The 18,581-nt window shown below is 39.9% G+C and overlaps 2 protein-coding genes and 1 long non-coding RNA gene across 6 annotated transcripts in view; 2 read left to right on the top strand and 1 right to left on the bottom strand.

Moving 5' to 3' along the window:
* Positions 1 to 5,417, bottom strand: part of LOC123961539 (POC1 centriolar protein homolog B-like) — an 8,905-nt gene extending 3,488 nt beyond the window's left edge. The window contains exons 1-9 of the mRNA XM_046037015.1: positions 4,822 to 5,417; positions 4,259 to 4,343; positions 3,519 to 3,690; positions 3,100 to 3,279; positions 2,703 to 2,810; positions 2,346 to 2,461; positions 1,970 to 2,103; positions 1,728 to 1,796; positions 1,438 to 1,594 (exon numbers count right to left, since the gene is read on the bottom strand). Coding sequence (XP_045892971.1) covers positions 1,438 to 1,594; positions 1,728 to 1,796; positions 1,970 to 2,103; positions 2,346 to 2,461; positions 2,703 to 2,810; positions 3,100 to 3,279; positions 3,519 to 3,690; positions 4,259 to 4,343; positions 4,822 to 4,836 — 1,036 coding nt within the window. The 5' untranslated portion in view covers positions 4,837 to 5,417. The remainder of the gene's footprint in view (positions 1 to 1,437; positions 1,595 to 1,727; positions 1,797 to 1,969; positions 2,104 to 2,345; positions 2,462 to 2,702; positions 2,811 to 3,099; positions 3,280 to 3,518; positions 3,691 to 4,258; positions 4,344 to 4,821) is intronic.
* Positions 5,418 to 5,611: 194 nt separating this feature from the next.
* On the top strand, positions 5,612 to 15,461 carry cep41 (centrosomal protein 41). Of its 4 annotated transcripts, none has more exons than XM_046038577.1 (12): positions 5,664 to 5,738; positions 6,032 to 6,095; positions 6,218 to 6,265; positions 7,015 to 7,016; positions 7,561 to 7,622; positions 9,041 to 9,107; positions 9,329 to 9,473; positions 10,970 to 11,130; positions 11,214 to 11,281; positions 11,413 to 11,527; positions 11,675 to 11,890; positions 13,980 to 15,461. In XM_046038577.1, the coding sequence occupies exons 3-12, from the start codon at positions 6,219 to 6,221 to the stop codon at positions 14,105 to 14,107; spliced, it is 1,011 nt and encodes a 336-aa protein (XP_045894533.1). In that variant the 5' UTR covers positions 5,664 to 5,738; positions 6,032 to 6,095; position 6,218; the 3' UTR covers positions 14,108 to 15,461. The 4 variants fall into 4 exon arrangements, with proteins under 4 accessions (XP_045894530.1, XP_045894533.1, XP_045894532.1 ...); XM_046038578.1 differs by lacking the exon at positions 5,664 to 5,738 and adding an exon at positions 5,857 to 5,911; XM_046038574.1 differs by lacking the exon at positions 7,015 to 7,016 and having other exon boundaries at positions 5,612 to 5,738.
* A 1,765-nt stretch (positions 15,462 to 17,226) lies between these two features.
* On the top strand, positions 17,227 to 18,211 carry LOC123962099. Its single transcript, XR_006822852.1, has 2 exons — positions 17,227 to 17,307; positions 17,897 to 18,211. It is a non-coding gene; the product is annotated as an uncharacterized LOC123962099 (long non-coding RNA).
* The last annotated feature ends 370 nt before the right edge of the window (positions 18,212 to 18,581 follow it).

Genomic DNA, 18,581 nt, shown 5'->3' with positions numbered 1-18,581 from the left:
TCAATTTTCCTTCTTTTCTCAGCTTGACAGTGGCTTGCTTTTCTCCCATAGACAGCTCTCTGGTCTTCATGTTGGTTTATCCTCTTTAACAGGAAATGCAGTCTTTATAGGTTTGAACCAAGGATGAAAACTTGGACTAGTCATGCAGAGCTATTTAATGTTTGGACAATCGACCTAAAAGGCAACACCTGGGCAACAAGAACCATCTGTCAGTCACATGTTCCAATAGCTTTGCTCACTTGAAAAATGGGTTCAAACAAAGGGTGGTATGTCCTGAGTTGTAGCTGCTCCACTTTTAACCTTTACAACAGTGGTCAGCAATAGGCGGCCAGCGCCCCAGAACTAGCCCGCCAGCCATAATATCTGGCCCGAGGACAGATTGCTTTGATAGCAGAAAAATTTAAATTAAATAAATTGATAGCGGCTGGTGTTAAAACAGATCTCAGTCATAACAGCTACTCACATATTCACTTCCTCTTAACTGATTGTGCCTACTAAATAAAAGCAAGCGTTTATTGCAGCAATGCTTCATGTTGAGTTTATTGAGAGGTTTTACTTTGAAAAGTTCTGTAGGACATTCAAAAGAGTTTCTGGCTTGCATGACACACCTCTGAAAAAGCAGTCAGTAAATGTGCGATTGGACTCCCCTGAATTTCCTCAGAGAAATGAAAATAAGAGTCCTTTTGTTAATGAATGCATATCAAACGCAGGGACGCACACGCTGCAGCACATGCTTTATTGTGAGCATGTGCAAAAATGTCCTTACTATCTGTTTAACAAGGGAGAAAAAAAAAACATCCACTGTATGTTGGGATCGATCATACAACCCTCCCAACAGGAGTCCCGCTCCTACCGACTAAGCTAGACGTGCACATAGGCATTTAAGGTTTTGAAACAATTTGACTATGTTATGGCCCGCCATGTAACGGCTTTAAAAACATTTGGCCCGATGCCAGACTTATTTGACGACCCCTGCTTTACAACATATCCCTTGATTTCTCACCTGAATAATTTACTGGACACAGAGATGTTATGTGTGGGATGTCAACTATGGAGGTTGTTTCACTAGATATCGCTTGTCTGTGCGTGAAAGGAATGTGAATGGTTTAAATGCTTGAGCACTGGTTACTTATAATAAAACGAGTCTAATGGTTTGTAAGCCAGGGAACTACTATCTGGCCCTCTGAACACATGATGTTCAGTAGCCTAATGTGGTGAAAACTGCTTTTTTTGTCATTCTGATTTCATGACATTATTTTTTGTTTGCTTGTATGATAGACGATGTTGACGGTGATGTGGCTTGTAAAAATACACCAATTAAGCTTGTATATTACTCATTTTAGAAAAGTGTAACTAGTACCTAATCATTCTAAACAGAACTCTACACAGCCTAACTTACTATACATAATTTGCATATAAAATTAGGTAAAATAGAACTGACCTGAATGGCTGTGGGCTGTGGGTGATGAAGGTGGGGTCCTCTGGGGTGGATATCAGTCAGGTGGGGTGGTGGATCGGGGGTGGACCTCCAGCTGTGTTGTTGCAGGATGTCCTGGTAGGATTTGGTGTCAAAGTTTGTCCGCCACATCAGCACCTAGAGGATCAAGAGATCAGCACGACAAGTTACTCAGATTGTTTACTATAGAAAGTAAAATAATAACTTTGAAGTTACGTGCTATTGAGAGTATATGGAACACAGGGTCATTATGTAGTCATGAAACACCCACCTGCCCATCAGCTCCCCCCGAAGCAAAGAGATCTCCAGCCCTGGAAAAGGCTACAGTGAATACAGCGCCCTGAAAAACAAAGTAAACAATGTTAGCAAATAAGAAAACTTACCATGAAAAACACCATCAAGGATTAATACTGAGAAATAGAGGAAGTGGATGGAATACTGCTGCTCAGACTGCCTATACTGTCTGATGGTGTCTGATATCTGTTGGTGAACTGAGCTGTGCTATAGCATTACTTTATGTCCACGGAGGGTGTAGATGAGGCGCCCCTCCAGCAGGTCTAGGATCTTAACAGTGCTATCACTGGAGCCACTGATCAGGTAGTTGTTGGATGGGTGGAAGGAAAAACTGTTGATTCCTGCACTGTGGACTGCTCCAAAGGTTACAAAAATAAGCCACACACACACACAAAAGCACATTAACAGCAATTCAAAGTAAGACAGGAGATAATAAAGTAATAACATTATGTAAGCTTTAGTACCCTACTGAATAATGGGTAAGATAATTCCTTCGCTGAGAAATTAGGAGTACAATTACTGTCTTCTATGGATATTCTAGAGATATTGGCTAACGTTATAATGATATATATAATAATCTGATATTTTGACATACCTTGATAATGCTGTATCAGCTTGTTGGTCCGTAGATCCCAGATTTTCAATGAACTGTCAGCTCCTGAGGATGCAATACAGGTGCCGCTTGAGTTGAAATCAACAAACGTTGCTGGTCTGGAATAACAAAAATCACTACATGGAGTCAGTGACCTGCAGCAGTTGAACAGTCTGGTAAGTAAATAATAAACAGCAAAACCAATGATGGGAGAAACAAAGCAATGACTATACTATATTGATTTAGTTTTTACATCAATTTTGTAAAGCCTTTCTTAAAAACTCTGATTTTTTTTGGCCTTTTGTCTGAAATCAGAATCCCCATTCTCCACCTCCCTTAGCCAGGTTGTTTAGGACTTACCCTTCATAGTCAGTGAAACAGTTAATGCAGTGTTTGGTGGATGTGTCCCATAGCCGGACGGCACGGTCGTCTCCGCAGGAAACTATTAGCCGCCCATCTGGAGAAAACCTGCCATAAGGAAAAGACAAAACATGCTAGTTATACCAGGTAAGGAGAAAATAACTTTTCCAGCAATTCCCTGCTCATACAGTTACATGCACTTACACGTACACATTGCAGCTAATCTTGACCACTGAATTTGATCTATTGGTCTCCATCAGATGTTTCACATAGTGTCTGATTCAAAACGTTTTCAAGACTAAAAACGGGCAGTGTGCCAAATGTGGCTAAGTTGTAAATCTATGTCTCGCACACAAACACGCTACAGGACAAGAAGTTACTGAGGATGTGGTGGTACCTGGCACAGCGCACCCAGTTGGTGTGCTGGCTGAGAGAGTAGACGAAGCACTGCCGGTGAACACTCCACACTTTGACAGACTTGTCGTCAGACGCTGTCACCAGTCTCTGGCCATCGTGGGAGAAACCAACACTGCGTACAGCGGCCGTGTGGGCTTTAAACACTGTTGACTCTCCTTTCCTATAGTACACAAGCACATAATACAACTCATTTAAAACCCAGCCTCTCCTATTATCACATGCCACACAGCCTCAGCCTGTATGGTGTGTGTGTGACTCTCTAGCCAGTTTTACAGTTAAGTTTCTGATATATTGCACCAAACTGTGCACTAGATCATTTGTTTTACATTTCATCTTAGACTCCATTTATTTTACTCAGCAAACAAGAGTGTCCTGATTAAAGAAGTGTCTTGAACCTACATGGAAGGTGTCCACAGTCGGACTGTTCTGTCCTTGGAGGACGTAGCCACCAGGTTACCAAAGGGGGAGAACTGCACACCAGTGATGGCGTCTTGGTGGCCAACAAAGCGGAAAGCCCTCGCTTTTGTAGCCAGATTCCAGATCATCAGGCTCTTATCCACTGACCCTGAGGCTAGAGGGAGACAAAAGAGAGATGAAAGGAGAAAAATGTGCTCAGGATTTCCTGCTGGAGAATTAAAGTAGATTAATTTACTGGTATTGAAAGAGGATATTACAGTGAATAAATTTAGTATTGTTAACTTTTAACTAGGTCTCATATGAAAGAAGAGCATTCAGATAAGTCAGCTTTTTCATTAGACAGGTTAACATAATAGTCACTGGTTATACGTCACAGTGTCAAGAGAATACATCACTGTCACAGAAACCAAGATTACTATCCTAGGAAAAAGGTAGGTTATCTCACTAATAGATCAGTTGGAGGTAAAACTTCAGAAAATCACTTAGCTTGCATATATAAAGTTGCACGGTTACTAAAGATCTGAGTAACCGTGATTATTTTACTAAATTCTATGATCATGATTACTCTATTACATAAATGTGCACCAATTTAACTGTTTTCAGGTTATAGCAAGTGCCAAAACTAAGCATGACATGATTACAGGAAAGTAGCTGCATACTGGCAAAGGACACCTGAATAGCATCTGTGTATTTGTAAAGTTTGTAGTGGCTGCAGAAAGTACCCAGTTGTTTGCAGTTTGGATTGAAGTCTGCACATGTGACAGCATCTTTATGCCCCTTGAAGTGTCTCTCTAGGGTCGGATCCTCCTGCAATGACAATGGACAGTCAGTAGGAAAAACTCCGTTTTCTAATTGGGTAGCACAGTCCACTAAGCTCAACTCACTTCCCTTTTCCGGCAGAAGAAGGGTTTGAACTGTGAAAATGCTCTATAGACGTAACGTTAAATCTAGGCTGAGAAAATCTGTTGTTTTGCTAGTATGTTACTGGAGGACTGGGCAGGAAATCCCTATATGGCACTGCCTGCCTAAGCAGACCAAACATGGTTTCGTTTAGGGGCACCAGTAAAGAGACATCACACTGAGCAAAAACGTCAGGAGCTGAAGAACAGTATTTACCAACACGATTTAACAGAGGGGACCCAATGTGTGTTTGACAGCCCCACTTAGCAAATCCTCTTAGCAGAGAAGCAGCTAGCAAACTTGCCGACTCAGCTACCATTAGCACCAGTGTACGTTTCTCAAACACATTAGCCTTTACGAAAGTATTTACAAATAACATACTTACCAAAACCGACCCCATTGTGGGCACTTGCTAAAAGAGCTAATGTTGTCAATGGGAAAGTTGGACCACCCCGCTGATCTGTAACGGTACTTCCATGTCAAACAGTGCGCCTTCAGCAACTGACTCAGACCTGACCTGTCGAACTCAGATAATACGGTGTTCTGTTCGACTGTTTTTTAGTAACCCTTTGTTGATTTTGAACGTTTTGCACTTTGAATGAAAATTGAATTTTGTGTTTACATAAGCAGCCGATAACACCCGCTATTTCTGCAGCTAAATAACTAGCCACCTGTGGCTCGAGCTTGTGGGAACGAAAGACGATGGCGCTGCATTCAAGAAACACATGGAAACGACCATCCGATATTAAAATTCCATTCATACGTTTAAAATACCATCAAGTTGTACATAATAATGGTAACCTGCTGGGGAATTCGGAGTTTGGCGGTAAATTCAATAAATCAAGGATCTGCAAATCGATTCGAAAGGAGAGGTCCGCAGCCAAAATACAGTGAACACCACATAAAAACAAAATAAACCTAACAAAACATTCACATTAAGTATCCGTTTGGTGATCAATAGCGACCGAGGGGTGTAATGTATGAATACCACCAAAGCGCTGCCAACGAGTCCATAGTTTGTGAACTTCGCATTGTTTTTACTCAAAAAACGTTTAGATTATTTCTATGTGACATGAATGCAGCATGTCGTTAGGGTGCAGCGTCTGCCGCTGCTAAGCAACTAGCTAGCCAGCCATAGCGTATGAAAGTGCTTTAAAGGAGAAGTGACGCAGCATCCGCTTCTCTGATTGGTCCGTGAAACAGCACTGACAAATCAGCACCGAGATTGTTAAACTTGGAAATTGATGTTTGGCATTTCGGTTTGAAAAGATGTCGCTCAATCGGGGCATCGGCAATGTGGAGGTAACGTTAGTTTAATGACAGCATTACTTACTTTATTTACCCGCTAACTGGTAATATTGCACTATTGATAGTATCAAGCACTTTGAATACACCGCGGGCCAACAAAATCAAGTGTAGCTATCCCAGCAAGCTAGCTAGTTAGCAGTGTTAAGTTACCAAACGACAGCGCACCTGTAAGAATCATGGTGTTTTTTTAAAGCTCCCATTCTCGCAGGCAAACGTAACTATTATTAACTGATACTGTCGTTGTTTATGGCCATACTGCTAAATCTATGGTTGTCTATTCCTTCTAGTACATGAAAAAAAGGATACCGAAAAACGCTAAGTATCAACATGTCAAAACGAGGCTGGACACAGGTATCTTGGCCATGTGTACTATAATGTTATAAACGAGTGTCATTTGTTTATGCCTAAAATGATTTGTTAATGCTCTTTTTGCCTCATTAATATGAACGTTACTGTCCTTTTTTATACAAAAGGATGCAGCCTTACAAAGTATATGGAAAAATTGGAGGAGATCAAAAAAAGTGAGTAACTCATTTGAAGAGGATTCAGACCTGGCAAGTAATTGTACATATGTGTATAAGCAGGGCTGCCATTAACAGTTATTTTTGTTGTTGATTAATTTGTTAATTATTTTCTTGATTAATCGATTAGTTGTTTGGTCTAAAAAATGTCAGAAGATAGTGAAAGATGTCACCAGTCTTCCCCAAAGCCCAGGTCGATGTCCTCATATGTCTTTGACCGAAAGATATTCAGTTTACTGTCGGAGAGGAGTAAAGAAACCAGAAAATATTCAGTTTTGACTTTTCTTTCTGAAAAATTACTCTAACCGATTAATCCATTATCAAAATAGTTGACGATTAATTTAATTGTTGACAACTAATCGATTAATTGTTGAAGCTCTATTTATAAGTATCATGTTTTATCTTTCGACTCTACTATATGTACTTTGATGCAAGGACTGCTAGATTGCTGCCCTGTAGGACACATTTAATTAGTTCAGTCCATTGGCATCTTATAAACACTTTGCACTCTGCCCAACTGTGAATAGCTGGATCAAACAGCCCAGTTTGGCAGGATAGTGCAGACACAAATGATCCAATTACAGCAAAATAAGCCATCCTACAGGTCTTTTTCTTAGTGTAATGTGGATGGATGAGAAGAATTTGCTGTCCACTTAAGGTACAATATGCCAACTTGGCACTTGGAATTCCCAAGGATGTGTGGGTTTGTCTTCTCTGTCTGTCCGTCTACTTGAAGAGGTAAACCTGAGAAGTTCTAACCCACTGATATTTCCCAGTTAAATTAGTTCTTTGTGGACAGTGCATTTTGTTTTGACCCATCCCCCGATTTCTCAGGGATAAGTGACACTGATTCCTTCACTCTCCAATGGAGGATTGTACTCAAGTCCACAATTATTCCTCTATGTGACTTCACACAGACTTTGGGGACACACTGGTCAGGTGTCAGCAGGGGTCTTTGAGAAAGTGTGAGCTAGTGAGGTCACACTGTGGAAAATGCCAGTATCAATAGCACAGATAAAACTGTCTGAGCAGCCGGATTTGGGTGTAGTAGTGGCAGCTTTGGCTAGAAAGTAGCATGGGAACAGACAGGGTAGAGCTGAGGCTTAGTGAAGCATTAGAGGGGGGTGAGGAGAGAGAGGACCAGCAAGACCCAGGTGAGTTGGGAGTAATACATCTGCATGCAATGGCTAAAGTAATTATCACTGTTTTTTTAAACTAGACTGAAGGTGCAAAGTTAGTATCTTTCTCCTAACGTTTCTTAGATTGAAGAATTTGTTTGTTTGTCTTATTTTTAGATTATAGGTATCGAAAAGATGAAATCTTCAAGCGGTTAAAGGTGACAACGTTTGCACAACTGGTAAGCATTGTTTCCTTGCAATAGTCAAGTGAGTTTTATTTATATAGCCCAATGTAGGGCTGGACAATAAAACAATAACAATAATTATTGCTATATATTTTTTTTCAATAACAATATAATAAATATTCAATGCATTTTTGATTTTATTCTCTTTAATCAAAAATTAGGACTTCATTTTTTAAGATGTTTATTTTGTTGAGGAAAAAGCTGAAAAACGCTTTACTCATGCATATTTGTTGACAAAGATTTTATCATAATTGTTTTGAATGTTTTACCTCAGATTTGTGAAGTGATCCACTGTTTGGCATCAAGTGTTGCTGGACCCATAAAGAAGAGTTTAAATCACAATTAACCATAAGGTTTCTTAAACTTTCACTCAGAAGCAGAAATCAGCCTTTAAACTTGAAAGAAATAACAATTTGATCCTTGTCATGATAATTATCAGTATCGAAAGATATGAAACTTTTTATCGTGATAACATTTTTGGCCACATCGTCCAGCCCTAGCCCAGTGTCACAAATCCCAATTTGCTTCAAGGGCCTGTACAAGCTGTACAGCAGGGGTCGGCAAATAAGTCTGGCATTGGGCCAAATTTTTAGTCAAATTATTTCAAATCCTTGAATATTCATGTGTATGTTTAGCTTTAGTGCGGGACTCCCGTTGGGAGAGTTGTATGATCGATCCCAACATCCCGTTTACTCTTTCTTTCTCCCTTGTTAAACAAATTGATTTATAAGGACACTTTTGCACATGCTCACAACAAAGCATGTGCTGCACATCCCGGCGTTTGATCCGCATTCAGAAACCTACGGATGTTTATTTTCATTTCCCTAAGGAAATTCACGGGAATCCAATAACACGTTTACTGACGCCTTTTTCAGAGGTGTTTCAAGCAATCCAGAGAGTCTTTTGAATGTCCTTCAGATCTTTTCAAAGTAAAAGCTCTCAATAAACTTAACATGAAACATTGCTGCAAAAAACTTTCTCGCGCTTTTATTTTGTAGGCATCGCTTAAGAGGAAGTGATTATGTGAGTAACTGTTGCTGTCATGATTGAGATCTATTTCAGCACCGCTATCAATTTATGTATTTGTTATTTTTCTGCTATCAAAGCAATTAAATTTTATTTCTTGGGGGCAAATCTGGCCCGCCAATTGCCAACCACTGCTGTACAGTATACAACAATCTCTGTCCTGAGACACTCAATTCGATATGTCGTACTCAATGTTTTTGTTTCTTGTTTTTTTTGTTGCCTGTATTTTGGAGATGATGGAGTGAATGCAGTGAGATAGTCTGATCCATTTCCAGTGCTTGATAATTGACAGACTACAGACTCTTTGGACTTTTACTTCTAATTCCTTTGCAGCTTGTCTTCCTAGTACAAGCATCTTTGATTTACAGACTTGTTTTTCACACCAGATACTTCAGGTAGCCTCCGTTTCAGACCTGAATGAAAGTGATGACGGCGAATCACACGGCCCAGAAGGTAACATGGCAGAATTATTTATTCATTTAATATTGTGAAACGTCTTTGTCTCCAGCTTTTATATCAAATGGGTCATTAACATTTCAAAACAAATTTAACTTGTGCCACCAACATTACCTGTACTGGATATACTGTAATGTATAGTATGTTAAATAGATTTAAGTCTCTGTAGGTGACTGTAGGTGACAGTCTGGTGATTTTCCACTCCCACTGATTTGCAGACGGTCTGTCAGTGGTGTCTGATGCAGACCTAGAGTGTCTGTCTGAACACACCAATGGCTCCCCTCAGGCGTCACCTGTTTCAGATCGCCAGGATGCAGGAGACACCAGGGAAAACTGCTACACTGCCAGATCAACACTGCTAAGGTACTGTACAGCTCAGCACCCTGAAAAGCCTTACTGCCACCATCATACTTCACGCAGCACACTATATTACTCAGTTTGGTGGACAACCTTAATGCAAAATATATTGTATAATTGTGATGGCAGCATTGATATTGAGAACACAACAATTGGTGGTAAAGGTTTGGCTCACGACATTATTTCTAGTTGTTACCCCCTAGTCTCACCTAGCATCCAACAATTACAACCCCTAACCACAAGCCCAGCTGTAACCCTACACCCACCATATCTGTATCAGGACTCAGCATAATGTGGCTCCACGTTTTGTCCCTGAAGACATCTGCCTGCTCCACACCCCAGCCTCCTGTAAGCTGCACAATATCATCCCTCAATATTTTCGTACCGTCCCCTCCTCTCACCTGCGTCCTCTCCCTACTCCAGCTTGATCAGGAACCCCAGGAGTGAAACTCTATCTGTGGTCTCTCTAGGGGCCACAGACAAAGTCTCTGTAATGACAGAGCTTCACCTTGTGGGGAAGACAGATGGAGAGAGAAAGTAGGGCAGTGCTGCTACACGGGAGGGGGGAAAGTGGTGTTGTTTTTTTACAGCGTTGTTTGTTTAGCTCCATACTTTCATTTGTTGCAGTGTTTTGTACTCTAAGCCCTGATTTCACATTAACTGGTTCAAAACTTGACCAATCAAACTCTCCCTGCTTTAAGAAACAAAATCAGTACTGTCCTGTACTGAGTCGTCCTTGACCGTTACAGACATTAGTAAAATTGTAGAAGTGGTGTGTCCACCATTGTTGCCATGGAAAATATGTGTTTTACAAGCCAGCAGGTGAAAACATAACATCATATATCGGGATTGGTCAAGAGTTTAGTCAACGTTCTAAATCAGTGCACATGCTTGTCTAACCTGCATTAGACTAAAAGTAATTGTCAAGCTACAATACTAATATTTAACGCTATATTAATCATTAAATTAACTGAAATTTAATGATACCTGTCACATATACCAAACAAATTGTAATAAATGGGTGACTCTTTGCACTTTTTCCCTTTTTGTTTTCATTGAGAAGTTGCCACTGCGCAAGTATGGTAAGGCAACCTCACAACATAAACTGTAATTTACCTTGTCTCCTCTGTTATTTTCTTATATTGGATAGAAATAAAAATAAAATAAAAAATAACTTACATTGAACAACAACTTTGAAAAACCTTAAGATAATATACGCTCTTATCAATATTTTGGATTGAAAAATTATTGATAAGAGCGTTGATAAGAAGGCCACATAGGTTAATTAAAATGAAACGATTTATTCAAGGAGTATAGCTTTACTGAAGGCAATCCTTTGTAGAGACAAAGAGCTGTACATGCACATATAAACAAAGAATGGATAGAAATAAGAATAAATAACACGTCATTAAGTTAATCATTTTGAACACATTAATATATAGCCCTGTATTTCTAGCAGTCTGTGACAGGTATTGCAGCCTCTAACCTTTTACCTTTTACAGTGTTATTAGTGGCGTGGGAGAGTTGAATCTCGAAAGGAACAATCACAACATGGAGTCTCTGTTTAAACCTGAGCCGGCTGACAGGCCCTACACAGACTGCCCTTACCTGCTGCTGGACGTACGGGACCGTGACCAATACGACCACTGCCACATCATCAGCGGTAGGTGGCATCAAGCTAGGTCATCAAGCCTTCTGTGCCAAACATATCTATTGTTGTTTTTATGAGCTCTCTCTCCCCTACAGCACACAGTTTTCCCATTGCCACGCTATCTCGAACAATGAACCCCTACACCAAAGAAGTGCTGGCATATGTATCCTTCAACACAAACTACAAACAATGTTTACCTGTCCTGACATTTTTTTATGTAATAGTATTAATGTCAAGGCTTTTTGAAATGCAGTTACAACTGATTATTGACTGAACTTAACCGACAAACTGAAGAAAAATGCAGCTGGGAAGATCATCATCGTGTATGATGAGGATGAGAGAATAGCCAGCCAGGCGGCCACAACCATGTGTGAACGAGGATTTGAGAATCTGTTTATGCTGTCTGGAGGTAAGGCATCGCTCAAGTCGTATAGTCTACTTCCTTTAAAAGTAATCTAATCCATGGTGAAAATGGCATTTCATGTATCAGAATAAACTAATCTAAAAACAATAAAATAAAAGATGAAAAGGGCTTTCATCCCATGCACTCTCGCAGGTCTCAAGGTAATCGGTCAGAAATTTCCAGAAGGGCTGACAACAGGCTCCATCCCGCCTTCATGCTTGTCCTCTCCTGCATCAGTGAAGAGGAAGAAGAGCTCTGTGCCGCAGCAGCCATCACAGGCAGCAGAGCAGAGGTGGCGGTTTACATCGGACGAGCTCGCCAAGGTCCAGGAGCAGATGGAAGAGATGCTGATCTCCAGTAACTCCAACAGTAAGACCACACTGTCAGAAACTCAAAATTCTAATTTCCAATTCAAAATGTAATAATAGGCATCTGTAAGTATGGGCAAAGTAGAGGTTAGTTAGTTATGATGAGTTTATAAGCAGTTGTTGATTTCCAGAGGAATTATATTAAAAATAACTGCTCAATATAAACCAAAGTAAATGCATGTATTATTGGAAACATTATTGTATATTATTGTATGCCCGAGCTGACCTGCTGTCCACAAAAACTAGGTAATGTCAGAAATTAATTTATCTATTGGACACTTTCTCCATTAATGTTTTTCCCTTTAATTGATACCAAATTAGATAGTTTGTTCCCATTTTGAAGTTGCCTATTGTGTCCTTTTACTAGGACATACAGTATCTCCAAAAAGTGAGTACATCCCTCACATTTTTGTAAATATTTCAATATATCTTTTCATGTGACAACACTGAAGAAATGACACTTTGCTACAATGTAAAGTAGTAAGTGCACAGCTTGTATAACAGTGCAAGTTTGCTGTCCCCTCAAAATAACACATCACACAGCCATTAATATCTAAACCGCTGGCAACAAAAGTAAGTACACCCCTAAGTGAAAATGTCCAAATTGGGCCCAAAGTGTCAATATTTTGTGTGGCCACCATTATTTTCTAGCACTGCCTTAACCCTCTTGGGCGTGGTGTTTAACAGAGCTTCACAGGTTGCCACTGGAGTCCTCTTTCACTCCTCCATGACGACATCACGGAGCTGATGGATGTTAGGGACCTTGCACGCCTCCTGCTTCCGTTTGAGGAGGTCCCACAGATGCTCAATAGGGTTTAAGTCTGGAGACATGCTTGGCCAGTCCATCATCTTTACCCTAAGCTTCTTTAGCAAAGCAGTGGTCGTCTTGGAGGTGTGTTTGGGGTCATTATCATGTTGGAATACTGCTCCGCGGCCCCGTCTCAGAAGGGAGGGGATCATGCTCTGCTTCACTATGTCACAGTACATGTTGGCATTCATGGTTCCCTCAATGAACTCTAGCTCCTCAGTGCCGGCAGCACTCATGCAGCCCCAGACACTCCTACCACCATGCTTGACTGTAGGCAAGACACTTTGTACTCCTCACCTGGTTGCTGCTACACACGCTTGACACCATCTAAACCAAATAAGTTTATCTTGGTCTCATCAGACCACAGGACATGGTTCCAGTAATCCATGTCCTTAGTCTGCTTGTCTTCTTTCTTGTGCATTATCTTTAGAAGAGGCTTCCTTCTGGGACGACCAATTTGATGCAGTGTGCCTCATATGGTCTGAGCACTGACAGGCGGACCCCCCACTCCTTCAACCTCTGCAGCAATGCTGGCAGCACTCATACGTCGATTTCCCAAAGACAACCTCTGGATATGTTGCTGAGCATGTGCACTCAACTTCTTTGGTCGACCATGGCGAGGCCTGTTCTGAGTGGAACCTGTCCTGTTGGACCGCTGTATGGTCATGGCCACTGTGCTGCAGCTAAGTTTCAGGGTCTTGGTAATCTTCTTATAACCTAGGCCATCTTTATATAGAGCAACAATTCTTTTTTTCGGATCCTAAGAGAATTCTTTGCCATGAGGTGCCATGTTGATCTACCAGTGTGAGAGCGATAACACCAAATTTAACACACCTGCGACCTTGTAACACTAACGAGTCACATGACAACAGGATGGAAAATGGCTTATTGGGCCCAATTTGGACATTTTCACATAGGGGTGTACTCACTTTTGTTGCCAGCGGTTTAGACATTAATGGCTGTGTGATGTGTTATTTTGAGGGGACTGCAAATATACACTGTTACACAAGCTGCACACTCCCTACATTACATTGTAGCAAAGTGTAATTTCTTCAGTGTTGTCATGAAAAGATATAATCAAATATTAACAGAAATGTGAGGGACATACTCAATTTTGTGAGATACTGTATATGGGACCCAAAAATAAAGTCCATTAAATTCTGTTAACATGAATCAAAATTACATAGCATAACCTAAACTATGAAATTAGAGAAAATTAGGCTGTTTGCCCCGTCTTATCACTTTGCTACCCTTCAGTATTGTTTGCACATGTTCACTACAGGCCGCATGTCCAGCCGTATATCAACCAGCAGCTCCCAGTCTAAAGCGTCCAGCGCTCGGAGTCGACAGAGTTCCTCTACAACTGGGAGGGACAGCGCCAGGGTTCAGAGCAGTAGACCGTGGAAATAACTCTATCTCCCCCTTGTTAACCACACAGATAAACAAACATACCTCTAACAAGTCCACTTATTTTAGGTTACATTTCTCTGCTCCATAAAGAGACACACATCTGATACCAGTCTACAAAATAATCCTACATATGTATACAGACATGTGTAGGATTATTAGTTTCCAATATTGGAAATTACACAAACCTTGGGAAAAGTAATTAACACCACACAGAAACAATAACCAAAATCATTCAAACTCAAATTAAGATCCATGGATAGAACATTATCACATTTACAAATGAAAAACATGTTCGTACAAAAGGAACTTTAATTTCAGACTCATTGGTAACCAGTGTAATACTGCACTCTTCACCTCTGGATTTATATGAAACTGTAGCATTTTCCCCTTAATGTTTTTGGTTGATATATGTAATAAATTGTTTATATTTGAATGTTGCCTCGTCTGTGAACCTGAAAGCTGATGGATCTTTTTGCACTCAAATGAATTTTTCATGTAACACTATTCTCACCTGTTGTTTTTCACCAGCTGATGAACCTGTGCAGATTCACACCGTGGATATAATAGTTTTCTTTTTTAACATTATGTCTAAAAATGTCCTATTTAGCTCCATCAGTATGACAGCCACCAAATAAATGACATTCCTAAAAATCATTCAATTTCTTTTTGCTGGAGACAGAATAATTGAATGTTTATCTGACAGAAAGGATATTCTGGAAGGAATCTTTGTATTATATAAGATGTCATTTAGATAAATAATGTTACAGAGCTTGATCCATTTTGTAAAATTAAGAAACGTGCTGTATTTTTGTCATTTTCACCATGTTGTCATGGTGTCTTATTGTGATTCCTGAACTGAAAGTGTATCAACAGCCTTTATGTGCAACGTTTTCGTCCGCTTATGCTGTTACTTGACTGATTTTATTTGTGTGTGTCTGTGTCTGCGTGTGTGTGTCTGCATCAAAGTACTGTAGATTGTGATCATTACACAAACAGATTGGTTGAAACCTTCATACAAATTTCATAATACAAAATGTCATAATACAAAGTTGCTGTGTCAGTAAAGGAAGGAAATGGGCATTTTTTCATAGCTGTAACCCACAGTTGCATTTGAAAAACAGTATTGCTAATATCCTGTTTTGTTAGCATGGTAATGACTGGCATGGTTCTTGGTCAACTTTCCCTGGTTACACTAACACGGCCTATGAAGTGCTTTTAATGAAAATGGAATGACTGCAGCTCTTTTTTTTTTTTTTTGATTAATCATATTTCACCATCAGTCTTAACTGACATTAACGATCTGATCACATGATTTGTTTGTAAATGAATGTCAAATAAAGTGTAAAGTGCTGTAGCATGCTTGTTTCCTTGTCAATAAGGCCGTTGTGAAATGTTGACAGAACAAATAGCTAAAGTGGCAACATTTTTAACTAAATATTTTCTATAACTTTTGGTTAAATCCGCTTGAATAATATACTATTCAGAGAGAGACTGATCTAATTCAATTATAACCCCCCCTTACTCTGTGCTGGTCTCGTCTAGTTAGAAATAGATAATATTCAAACAAACAAAGGAAAATTTTAAATATCTTTAGACCAAGCCCAGAATGAAAACTTTGAGTTTGAGTTAGCCTATGCTTGTATCCCACAAGCTAAGATTGGTTCAAAAAGTGACAGGATCAGGATGAGACATACAGTCCCCTCCAAAAGTATTGTAACAGTAACACTAATTCCTTTGTTTTTGTTATTCACTGAAGACATTTGGGTTTAAGATCAAAAGATGAGTATGAGACAAAAGTTCAGAATTTCAGCTCTCATTTCTTGGTATTCACATCTAGATGTGTTAAATAACTCAGGACGTACCGCTCAGAGAGCTGTCTATGGGAGAAAAGCAAGCCATTGTCAAGCTGAGAAAGAAGGAAAATCGACCAGAGCCATTGGACAAACATTGGGAATAGCAAGCACAACAATTTGGAATGGTCTGAAAAAGAAAGAAACTACTGGTGTACTGACAACAGACGTCCAACAGGTCGGCCAAGGAAAACTACAGTAGTTGATGACAGAAATATCGTGAGAGCTGTGAAGAAAACGCCCAAAACATCAGTAAGTGCCATCAGCAACGACCTCCACAGAGCAGGGGTGAAGGTATCACAATCAACTGCTGGAAGAAGACTCAGAGAGCAGAAATATAGAGGCCACACCACAAGATGTAAACCACTCATCAGCAGGAAGAATCGGAAGTACAGAGCCGCAAAAGTTCTGTAACACAATCTGATGGACTGATGAGACCAAGATCAATCTCTACCAAAGTGTGGAAAAAGAAAGGAAGTGCTTATGATCCGAAGCATACAAGCTCATCTGTGAAGCATGCTGGAGGTGATGTCATGGCTTGGGCGTGCATGGCTGCTTCTGGAACAGGCTCATTAATATTTATTGATGATGTAACTGATGATGGTCGCAGCAGAATGAATTCAGAAGTGGACAGAAACATTTTGTCTGCCAATTTACAGAGAAATGCATTGAAACTAATGTGGAGGAAGTTTATCATGCAGCAGGACAATGAGCCAAAGCACACTGCCAACAAAACAAAGGACTTCATCAGGAGAAAGAAGTGGAAGGTTTTAGACTGGCCAAGTCAGCCACCTGGCCTTAACCCAGTAGAGCTGCATTTCACTTCCTTAAGAGGAGACTGAAGGGAGAAACACCCCAAAACAAACAAGAACTGAAAGAAGCTGCGGTAAATGCCTGGATGAGCATCACAAATGAAGAATTCATTTGAAACAGTTTGATGTTGATGGGTCACAGGCTTGAGACAGTTATTACAAGCAAGGGTTATGCCACCAAATATTAAATGTTATTTACTTTAAGATTAGTTGTTTCTTCACTTTTGCTCACCAAAGAATGCTGTTGTCTGATACAAACGGTGATATGTCCTGAGTTGTTTATCACATCTACATGTGAATACCAGGAAATAAAAGCAGAAATTCTGAACTCTTGTCTCATACTCATATTTTGATCTTGAACCCAAATGTCTTCAGTCAACAACAAAAACAAAGGAATTTGCCTTACTGTTCCAATACCTTTGGAGGGGACTGTATGTATTACTTTTCTTTGTCTCCACAGATCAGTCCAACAGTGGCAGACACTCAGTCCACTAATCCGCATGTCATAGAGTTGGGCCAAGCTGTTCACAGCACCACAGTAAGTAAATTCACAGACACAAGAAAGCAAGCTGCATCCTAAATCACACTTAGTATGTTTACATACACTTAGTGTATGCATGTGTAAGCATATTACTTAATTAAAAAAATACTCAAAATTTCTTGATTTAAAAAGACTCAATGGCAAAAGGAGGTCTTGAGGTAGCAAATGGTTGGTGGTGCAAAGACAGATAACTTCGAGACCATACAACAATGATAGTACACAACGATCTGCAGGACTGTTTACAGGTACAGTTACATATCACAGTCAAAAGGCGGAAGGACACACATTGAGACTTACTCAGAATTCACATGAAAATTGAAAGATTAACTAAGTTTAAGCACCACAGAATATGGCTACAACTAATGATTATTTTCATAATCTATTAATCTTATTTTCTCTATTAATCAATTAGTTGATAGGTCCAGAAAATTGTGAAAAATGGTTGATCAGTGTTTCCCAAAGCCCAAGGTGACGCCCTCATTTCTTCTTTTATTCTTTTAAAAAAAGGACCTTAAGTGAATAATCGATTATCAAAATAGGTGACAAATAATGTAATAGTTGACAGCTAATCGAATAATCTTTGCAGCTGTACATTGACTCCAACCTATCACTGCCCTCAGAAGCAGCTGTCCTGTTGCAACTCGTGAGGGATTGAGAGGACAGTGAACGGCCTCCACAAAGGTTTTCAAGTAGGGTTCATGGTTCCATGTGAAGTATACAGGATGAAACAGCAGTATTTTTATTTATTGTCTTATATATTCTCATGACAATATGTTATTTAACAGTAAGCAATTTGTGCAAGCAGCAAAAAATAGAAAAAAGGCTTGGAATGTTAAATATCCCGCTGCTACTCACCATGTTAAATAAATACATCGCAGCTTTTTACAGGCTGGAATGAAAAGTTTGTGCCTGTTGTTTATGGGACACATCTTCAGATTCAAGGTTGTGTCTACTTGGGGTGTTCCCTTGACCACCAGGTGGCAGTGCAGACCAGTCTGTAGTTTTGCCATCCTGCTGCAGCACTGACAACTGCCTCAAAGGACAACAACAATCCATTCACTGGTCAGAGATGTGGTGATGCCAGCAGAAAGCAACACTCTGCTGTCTGTCAGTGCTCTTTAATTTGTGTTTATCCTTTAAAAAAAAGCTTTTTTTTCAGCATCACAACACACTGGTACTCTAATCATGCTAGGGTTGGGACGCTACTTTCACAATACTTGGGTTGCTGATTTGATATGCGTAGTGGTTCTTATTCTGCAAGTATTGCGAAT

Source organism: Micropterus dolomieu, linkage group LG22 (assembly GCF_021292245.1).
Source record: "Micropterus dolomieu isolate WLL.071019.BEF.003 ecotype Adirondacks linkage group LG22, ASM2129224v1, whole genome shotgun sequence".
NCBI classification, from domain to species: Eukaryota; Metazoa; Chordata; class Actinopteri; order Centrarchiformes; family Centrarchidae; genus Micropterus; species Micropterus dolomieu.
The sequence above is the reverse complement of the archived record's forward strand: the minus strand, read 5'-3'. Positions and strand labels throughout refer to the sequence as shown.

Coding starts and splice junctions, on each gene's coding strand:
- cep41 (XM_046038574.1), top strand. CDS start 5,706: ATGTCGCTCAATCGGGGCATCGGCAATGTGGAG. Junction 9,108..9,328: donor CGAATCACACGGCCCAGAAG/GTAACATGGCAG, acceptor ACTGATTTGCAG/ACGGTCTGTCAGTGGTGTCT. Junction 11,891..13,979: donor GATCTCCAGTAACTCCAACA/GTAAGACCACAC, acceptor TGTTCACTACAG/GCCGCATGTCCAGCCGTATA.